This window comes from Corylus avellana, chromosome ca9 (assembly GCF_901000735.1).
Source record: "Corylus avellana chromosome ca9, CavTom2PMs-1.0".
In the NCBI taxonomy this organism is placed as follows: Eukaryota; Viridiplantae; Streptophyta; class Magnoliopsida; order Fagales; family Betulaceae; genus Corylus; species Corylus avellana.
In genome coordinates this window covers 20,321,292-20,330,907 of record NC_081549.1, presented here as the reverse complement: position 1 = coordinate 20,330,907, position 9,616 = coordinate 20,321,292, and the positions used below count along the sequence as shown (strand labels likewise).

Sequence of the window (9,616 nt, the reverse complement as noted above, 5' to 3'; positions counted from 1 at the left end):
GATGATTTAGAAGCCACCTCATTATTGGAGAGATACATGCACGGAGAACATAAGAGTGACTTCTGGCATTATTGGATTGCAAATCTATTCCAATGCGAAAAGGGCATTCTTATTTTCACACCCGAAAAGTGTGAAGTTTTTCAAAATGAAGAAGATCCTATTCTAACGCAGAAAAGGGTACTCCGATGTCGACTGAGTCAATGCACACCCTTAGTTAGCTTTCACACTTGAAAAGATTAAAGTTTTTCAAAATGTGTTTTGGCTTTTGAAGAGTGATTTGTGGTTTGTTTTAAAAGCAAATGGCAGGGACAACAAACAAAAATGTCTGAAAAATCTAATAATTATTGTCTGAAAATTATTTTTCAGTATTTGAAAAAGAAGCATTTAAAAGTTTATCAAGTATGCTCGTGAGTATCAGGCCTCATAACATTCTAAAAGAACATATTTTATTTTGAGGAGTCAAGAACTCAACACACAGATATTATAATATTGACAAAGCATGCAGGGATTCAACCTATTGATCAGACACAAGAAAAGGCTTGTGCTTATGCAGCTTTCCACGAAGAAAGTGGTGGAGTTTCAGAAGTCTCCCAAGTCGGAATGTCGGTCATATATCTATCGCCCTTAACAACATCATCTGAAGCAAATGATTCGAGTTCAGCCATTTCTTCTGGTGTGAGTTTCACAAACAGAGCTCCAATGTTCTGGTTGAAATTATTAATTTTGGTGGTTCCTGGAATGGGACACACGTCATTCCCTTGGTGATGGACCCAGGCTAGTGCTAGCTGCGATGGGGTGCATCCCTTCCTTGTTGCCATTTCATTCACACGTTCAAATATGATTTTGTTATGTTCCATATTTTCAGGTAGGAACCTAGGAAGAAACTGCAAGTAGTAAATACATATATACATTAGCATTGAGATTGGAATAACCAACAATAAGACAAAAATCATTAAATGTAGGTTTAATTACATTTTTTTCTTATGAACAGCTAATCATTTATAAATTGCTCCAATGAACGAACACTTATTAGCTGTATTGAATTATCATTTTGTAATTAAAAAAATTCGTCGTTAGGAAATCTAGTTTACTCATACTGAATATGCCTTTCTGGACACTAAATATCGGTAAAGGATGAAAATACCCTCGAATTAAAAAAAATAAAAAATAGATAAACTAAAAAACTAAAATAAAAAATAAAAAATTAAGAAAGAATTAATATATATATATATATATAGAACAAGTTCCAAAAATCAAGGGTGGCCAAGCCACCTCCAAGCGTTTTCAACTTTTCGAGGTAGCTCGGCTACCAACAAGATTTTTTTTTTCTTTTTTTCCTTGGTAGCTATTCTTTTTTAAAATTTTAAATTTTGAGAGTATTTATGTAAAATTAGACTAAACTTAGGGTTTTTTTCGTTATTTTACGTTTTCACAGTTGAAATTTTTATAACAAAATATTAGTTCAATGGGACGGAGTGTGACAAGTGTCAGTTTATGAGGCAAACTTAAAATCCCATGCTAATTCATTAGGAAAAATGTAATTAACACTTGAATATATTTCAAGGAGGTAGGCAGCTAGAACTGTACTTGTGAAGGCAATAATTGTGATTGGCTATACGAGAAGTTGAGGTGGGCTACACTACTACGTACACAATATTCGCAGTGAACTCTTTACATCTACACTAAAGTTTTAGCAAACCATTTGAGATTAAAAAAGAAAAATATTGTAAGGTCTGTTAAATCATTATTTATTTTAAAAGTTTAATTAAACTAATAAAAGATTTAATTATTTAATAAAATTAATCTTTAACAAAGTAAAATGTGAACCACTATAATTACTTGTGAGTCAGAATACTTATTCCAAATAATATATATGTACAAACCTTTCGGAAGTCACCGTCGGAAAGATTTTCAACAGACTTGAGCCCCGACGAAAAGAATCCTCGTCCAAGAGGACTGTATGCAACAATCCCAATGCCCAGTTCCCTGATAAATTATAATTTGGATTTTGATTATTCTATAACCTCATAAAAAAAGGAATTAATTAATGTACGTAATTAATAATGATGCGTCACCTGCAAGTAGGAATGATTTCTTGCTCGACATCTCTAGTCCACAAAGACCACTCCAGCTGCACAGCTGTTATTGGATGAACCGCATGAGCTCTTCTGATGGTGGAAGCAGAGGCCTCAGAGAGACCTATGTATTTTATTTTACCTTCTTCCACTAGTTTCTTTAATTCCCCAATCTACAGAAACAGAAGAAAACAATTAATTAATTGCATAAATTCATCATCTTGTATTTTACTTTACAGAGGATGCATATATGAGCAGGTAAAACGAACCGTGACTTCGATGGGAAGACGAGTGTCGACGCGGTGTTGGTCGACGCGGTGTTGGTAGTAGAGATCGATGCAATCCAAGTGGAGGCGCTTCAAGCTGGCCTCACAGCAAGCTCTCACATACGCCGGATCGCCACGGATCTCCCACTTTCCATCCCCAAAGCTACCTCCGAACTTGGTTGCCAATTCCACCTTCTCTCTCACCCCTCCCTTCAGAGCCTGAGTCTCAAGAAACGAAATCTAAGAACAAACAACGAAAAAATAAATATATAAAATAAAATAAAATAATAATAAGAAAAGGGACCTTTCCGAGAAGAATTTCGTTGGTGAAGGGGCCGTAGACGTCGGAGGTGTCGAGGAAGGTGACGCCGGAGTGGACGGCGTGGTGGATGAGCGGGATCATGTCTTGTTCGGGCTTGGGAGGGCCATAGGTGCCGGACATGCTCATGCAACCGAGGCCTTGTGCGGACACCTCCAGTCCCTGAGAACCTAGCTTTAGCCTCCCCACTCTGCCGGCCTCCATTTCTAATTTCTTCTACAAACAATAATACCAGTAGCAGCAGAAACCCAAGTTCTGTGATTAAAAAGGCTCTTAATTTGTGAGAGAGTGGTTAGTGAAGGAGTGATATATATATATATATATAAAGAACGAACATTACATATATAGCCCAAAAGAAAAGTGAAATAATCACACTTTCTAGGTAAGGACATACGTCTTGTTAAAAAAAAAAAAGCGTAAGCGCTTACGTTAGCCAATCTGACAGTGTCCTTTTTTAACCAAAGCAAATGACCAATTGGTTCTTCCATTCTTTATTCTTTGTCTTTTATATGGTATTTTGTTTTTAAGTTGTTTATAATTTTGCTCGGAAGTTCGAGATTTTGGCAAAGTGATTCTTGTGAGGACAATTGAAGCTAAAAAAGTTATTGTTTTTCTTTGTTAGTAAAGCCCCATTAATTAAGTGCTGCTTCCTGCTTGACTTGGCATGCATAAGGTGATCATCACTACATATATAGAACATTCCCAGTATCTATTCTAAAGCTGCTTTTCTTCTCAAAGTATATAAAAAATCTCCAAAAAATCATAAAAACTCATTTACTGCAGCTTTCATATATCTTCCTTATACATTAGGATTATTACAGTTGAACCTAATATATTGGATTCAATTGTAGTAATCCACATGGTTTATTATAATTATAAAATGATATTCTCTCTCATCTCACACATTCTTATGCAAAATAAATAAATATAGAAATAAAAAAAGTAAAAATAAGAATATTTTAATGTTATAAAAAAAATATAAAGAGAAGCTAATGTATTTGAATAAGGAAGTAAAAAGTAATTTTATTCCTAAAATTTAGGAAAAATGAGAAGGAAGTTGCTGGATGGGACATTACAAATTTAGCGGTAATTAAAAGAGAGTAAGTTTTTCTTAAGTTTAGTAAACTTAAGATGCTACAATTACCATCACATTATTAGCATTTATACACTGAAATTGTACTTATAATCTCATGCATATACAATGAGTTGGTTAGTGTTTTCAAGATGGGTAAAATTGTCCAACAAATTAAAATGACAATTTTGCTTATTTGAGATGAGCAATGAGGTGTCTTTTATTATCATAATTTGATTAAAAAAAAAAAATGATCGATCACAAATCCAATGGTGATTTAGAAGCCACCTCATTATTGGAGAGATATATGCACGAAAAACATAAGAGTGATTTCTAGCATTACTCGATTGCGACCCTATTCCAATGCAATCATATTCCAATGAGAAAAGGGCATTCTTATTTTCACACCCAAAAAGTCTGAAGTTTTTCAAAATGAAGAGGATCCTATTCCAACGCGAAAAAGGGTATTCCGATTTCGACTAAGTCCATGCAAACCCTTAGTTAGCTTTCACACTTGAAAAGATTAAAGTTTTTCAAAATGTGTTTTGGCTTTTGAAGAGTGATTTGTGGTTTGTTTTAGAAGCAAATGGCAGGGACAACAAACAAAAATGTCTGAAAAATCTGATAATTATTGTCTGAAAATTATTTTTCAGTATTTGAAAAAGAATTATGTATAAGTTTATCAAGTATGCTCGCGCGTGAGTCGCAACACTAGAGTGGCAAGATATTTTGTTGCCGGAGAAAAAAATATAGATACTTTGTTGCCGATAATAATCGTAATAATACGAAACACGTCTTAACTGAAGTTCCCAAACAGAACAAAATTTCGAAGAAACAAAAAACTAATAACGGAAAGCACAAGCGCGCGGCGGAACCTAATTAAGCTGTGAGAACAACAGCGCCACCGGCCTCCTTGATCTTTTTCTCGGCGGTTTTGGAGATGAGCTTTGCCTTGACAACGACGGCAGGTTCTCTGGCAGCATGCCCTTTCTGAGGACCTTGAAGTAGCCGAACTGGGTCACATCAATGAGGGGAGCGTTGTCCTTGGAGGCCTTTTCCTTCACGTCCTTGGGGACCAGGGACCATAGCTTGTCTACGTTTACGATGGGGTGCGGAGCCTGTGGAAGTACCGCATACCTACCTTGCCGAAGTACCCGGGATGGTACTTGTCGAAGAGGATCCGGTAGTGATGCATGCCTCCGGCGTTACCGCGACCTCCCGGATGCTTCCTGTGCTTTCCGATACGGCCGTGCCCACAACTCACGTGCACTCTCTTCTTCCTGTTCTTCTTCAACCTAGTCGTCATTCTTGATCTCTCTCACGCTCTGCGCGCGCGCGTGTGTGATTTAGGGTTTTTGGCTGCCGAGAGACGAGGTATTGAGAGGAGAGGTAGGGTTTGGGGATTTAATTGTTCTCGTTTGCCAACAGCCCGGGCCGGCACTGTAGCTGGTACCGTTCCAGCTACGGTGTCAACTGACAGGTGCAGTATACTTTAAATATTATTATTATTATTTTTTTTTTAAGCAAAATATTTTTTTAAAAAAAGAAAAAGAGGGGAAAGATGGGGTGGTTCCAGCCACCCCTTGGCCAAAATGGGGTGGCCGGACCACCCCATTTTTAGCCAAGGGGGTGGCTCCTGGCCGATCTGGGGATGGTTGAACCACCCTCATGGCCAAGGGGGTGGTCCGGCCACCCCCTTGGCCAAAAAAAAAAAAAGGATCGGGTGCATTTGGGGGTGGCCCAAGGGGCTGGGGTGGTTTCGGCCACCCCTTAAAATTTAATAAAAAGAAATTCGAATATTAAGACTTTGTTCTTTATTGAATATAAACAACAAGAAGTTTTTTCGTGCACTAGCCACCCCCTTAAAATTAAATAAAAAGAAATTCGAATATTAAGACTTTGTTCTTTATTGAATATAAACAACAAGAAGTTTTTTCGTGCACTAAACAACTATTAAATTATGTAGGAAATTTAATATTTCAATGTAAACGGATTTAAGATGATGAAGAAGAAATAACATTTATATAAAGGAGAGTTAACAATACCAGAAGAGATAACTAGAAAAGTCACCAAAAACAGGGAGAATGCCGCGGAATGTTTCATATTTAGATGTAAAAAGTACACTAAAACACTTCAAAATGAATGAAAAACACACAAAAACTTATCCCATATGTATAGCAAAGAATAAGTACAATATCAATGTCTTAAGCAAATATGGTAATATTAGGGGAAGGATATCAGACAAAAAAAGATAATTTAAAAGAAATTTAATAACATAGAAGGAAAATTGAAGCCTAACAAATCAGTTTTTAATTTGTTTTCTTTCTTTCTTAAAATATAATCCAATATTCAAAAATGACTTTAATATTGTATGATTCCCTTATTTATTGTTATGGATATTTTTAAGCCATATTTTAAGAAGGATTGCATAATTAAACTCACAATGAATTCGTAACGTACTCGGCATTGCCGCTATTCACGAAAAGCTGAGAAGGTTTTTCACATTCCCTACTTCGAATCAGGGCCAGTTTAATACATTTTGGGGCTTAAAGTTAAAACGAGAAATTTTAGTGAGGCATTTTTCTTAAATTTAAATATTAATTAAATAATATTTAATTTAATATTATAATTTTATTTAAAAATCATTATTCTCATTTTTTGGAATGCAAAATTGCTTATAAGAGATGTGCAACTGGGTTGTTAACAAACAACACCTAGAATGCACACACACCATCTCCGAGAAAAACGAGCAAGAAAACATGTATTAGTTTTGTTAAATGTTTGTTTTCTTTCTTTAACACATCTTTTTTCTATTTTCGTATAAGAGATGTACAAATCTATCATAAAATTTGTGAGATTTTGGTTCTCACATATTTAAAAGTGAATTTGCAAAAGATATTGACAAAATAGGTGTGGTAGTTTAATCGGATCCGCATAAATAAATTTTAACAGTGAATACTTATTTTTTATACATTTAAAGCACGTACATAATGTGTCACATTATCCAACGTGTAATTTTTTTTTTTTTTCGTGAGTAAGGTGTTTATAGTATCTCCAAGTGTATAGCCAAAAGCCTCATAATAGTCAGATTTGGCTATTATGAGGCTTTTTTATTCCTTCCAACAGAATGGGTAGATTGTAGATTTTCCTTCCAACGTGAATAGTAAATAGGCTAAAAAAGCTTATTCATTGTTCACACTAGAAACCATTTTTTATCATTTGTTTCTCTCTCTTTCTCTCCCCTATCTCTCCCACAGTCCCACTCCCCCTCTATTGATCTCTTCTTCTACCCAAACAAGGATCTTCCGCAAACCCAACCCTTCCCTTGCCCACGCTGCCACTCCACCTCCACCCAAACAACTACAATCTTTTCCAGCCACGCCACTTCTGCAAGTGCTGCTGCCGCTACTGGACCCACGCCACTGAGTCGAATCTACTGGTCTTGAGAGGGAGACGATATGTTGGGTGATCTGTTTGATTTTTTTTCGTCTGGTGTGTCTAAGTTGTTGGGTTGTTTTTGTTTTCTATTTGTTTGGTTCTGATTTTGTGGGTCTTTGTTTTGTTGGAGAGCATGGGATCTTGGAGAGAGACGAGAGTGGAATTCTTGGTGTGAAATTTTGCAGGGATGTTGTTGGTCTAGTTGATGGTAGTTGCTATTCTTTAGGGGCTTTCTTGTGTTTTTCGTTGAGATTGCTTCGTTTCGCAGAAGTTTGAGATTGTAGACAATGGTGAAGATGTTTAGAATAACTTTGATTTGTTGCCTCTGGCTTTTGTTTGTGAGAATTTTGGGTTTCCAGAGTTTCTTCCAATGGTATGGAGAGAGAGACGAGAGAGAGGCGAAGAAAATTATGGGATTAAAAAATAATAAACAAATTATTAAAAATAATATTTTAAAGAAAATAGAGAGTGAAATGCATGATCTGTTTGAGTTTGTATTGAATACTATTAGCTAAAATAGATAAAGGTGTATTTGGAAATGCTCTAATATTATTAAAACACATTGTTTTATACCTTTAAGTCAGATCTTAAAACAGATGATATAACCTAACAAAACATTAATAAAAAAAATAAATAAATAAAAACCTCATAAGGGCTTGAGTTGAGGGTTCGGTTCGGGGGAGAAGCAGAACTCATTGGAGTTTCAGGATGGGCCTTTAAATATCATGACGTAAGCAAATTGAACAGCTTGGTGAGCCCTTCAAATTGGCCCTATCAGTCAAATTGCTAACAGAAAGGTTTTGTGAAAATAAAACCCACTCTTTCCCTTAGAGATGAACCCGAACCTACAACCATCTAGCACCTATTTATAAACACCCTTGTGTCCAACTATAAGCGACCCGTCACCCAACCTTTACCAGACCCAAATCATATACCAGCTACCGTTTCAAACCCCAATCACAACCGGGTTTCTCTCACCATCTCCATCCCACCCATTTAAAAAAAAAAAAAAAAAAAATTCAATTTTTTTTTTTTTTTATAAGTAAGAAACAACATAATACAAGCTAAGGGCTGGGCAACCTAGACAAAAAGTTCCTAAACCACTGAAATAGGATAGGTAAACAGGAAAAAAAAAGTAAAAAAAAAAATGGCAATGCATCAAATAACTGACGCGAGCCTATGCTTTCTTGGTGCGAAGATCAAGAAAATTGGCTGCCAATGAAGGCGGTAAGACTTGGTGTGTTAGAGATGGCACAACCAAATGATCTAAGGAGAAGAACATAACCAAAAAGGTTCCACAATCCTCTCAAAACCACAAAGATCATATAATTACAAACGGCGACAATAACTCTAAAAAATACATAAAATAATAACAAAAATGCAAAATAAAAAACCCAGAACAAACTAGATAGTAGCATCGATGGATGAAAGGGCAGTGGAAGGCCCCATGGATGCTGATGGTGGTCCTTATGCGCAAGCTACTGCCCGGCGCGTGAAGACCACGTGCTGGTGAGGGACGTCAAGACGCAACATCTGAACCTCGAAGACCGACAGAGGAGATTTGAGGTGGCGGAGATCAGTCGACAAACCACGTTGTATGGAGGGCACACACCCGCGAGTAAGATCTACTCACAAGCGCGTGTTGCGCACGGTCCGGCGCGTGGTGGTCAGATGTGGACGGGTCTGGCGGCAAACAATAGCGGAGACGCCCACCAGCAAGGTGGAGTGGAGCGTGAACAGGATATCTTTTCTGAAATGAATATATCTAACTTTGAAAAAATCAAGTCTAAGGATTTCAAAAAGGATGATAATCCAAGATTGTGAGCAGCTGATGAAGGCATTAATCAGACGATTTACAGGGGAGGAAAGGGCGATGCAGTTATTGAAAGCCCTGAATATATTTACAGGTTTCACTTTCCAATACAACAGACCTAGTAGCTCGTTTTTCACCTACCAATCACCGGCCATGCATGGGCTAACACAATGGCAATTCACCCATTAACAGACGTTTTTTTTTTTATTATTATTTTATTTTTTATTGAAATCCCTAAATATATTTAGGGGTTTCACTTTCCAACACAACAGACCTAGTAGCTCATTTTCCACCCACCAATCACCGGCCATGCATGGGCTGACACAATGGCAATTCACCCATTAATAGCTTCTTCTTTTTTCTCTTTTTTTTTTTTTCAAAAAAAAAGTTAAAGCTTTTATCTATAGCCTTTATTCCTTATCTTTATTGCTGTATAACGCCCCATTCATTTGATAATCCCACACACGCTTGTATCACGCAGTGCCCCTCCTAATAATTCAATAGCATTCTTCTTCCACTTATGTTACTTCCTTAAACCCCTTCTAAAATATTTATTTTACAAAAACTTTCAGATCTTAATTATAACTTTAATTCTATCAGCATAATATTAATTAGGAGAAAGTCCATATAACC

General features: G+C 36.5%; 1 protein-coding gene and 1 pseudogene across 1 annotated transcript; both read right to left on the bottom strand.

Annotated features, from left to right (window-relative positions):
- Positions 1 to 424: 424 nt before the first annotated feature.
- Positions 425 to 2,971, bottom strand: LOC132162024 (probable aldo-keto reductase 3). The gene is made up of 5 exons (XM_059572269.1): positions 2,646 to 2,971; positions 2,345 to 2,560; positions 2,076 to 2,248; positions 1,884 to 1,986; positions 425 to 884 (listed from the first exon to the last, which is right to left on the bottom strand). The coding sequence occupies exons 1-5, from the start codon at positions 2,862 to 2,864 to the stop codon at positions 546 to 548; spliced, it is 1,050 nt and encodes a 349-aa protein (XP_059428252.1). The 5' UTR covers positions 2,865 to 2,971; the 3' UTR covers positions 425 to 545.
- A 1,640-nt stretch (positions 2,972 to 4,611) lies between these two features.
- Positions 4,612 to 5,038, bottom strand: LOC132162137 (large ribosomal subunit protein uL15x-like; annotated as a pseudogene).
- Positions 5,039 to 9,616: the final 4,578 nt, after the last annotated feature.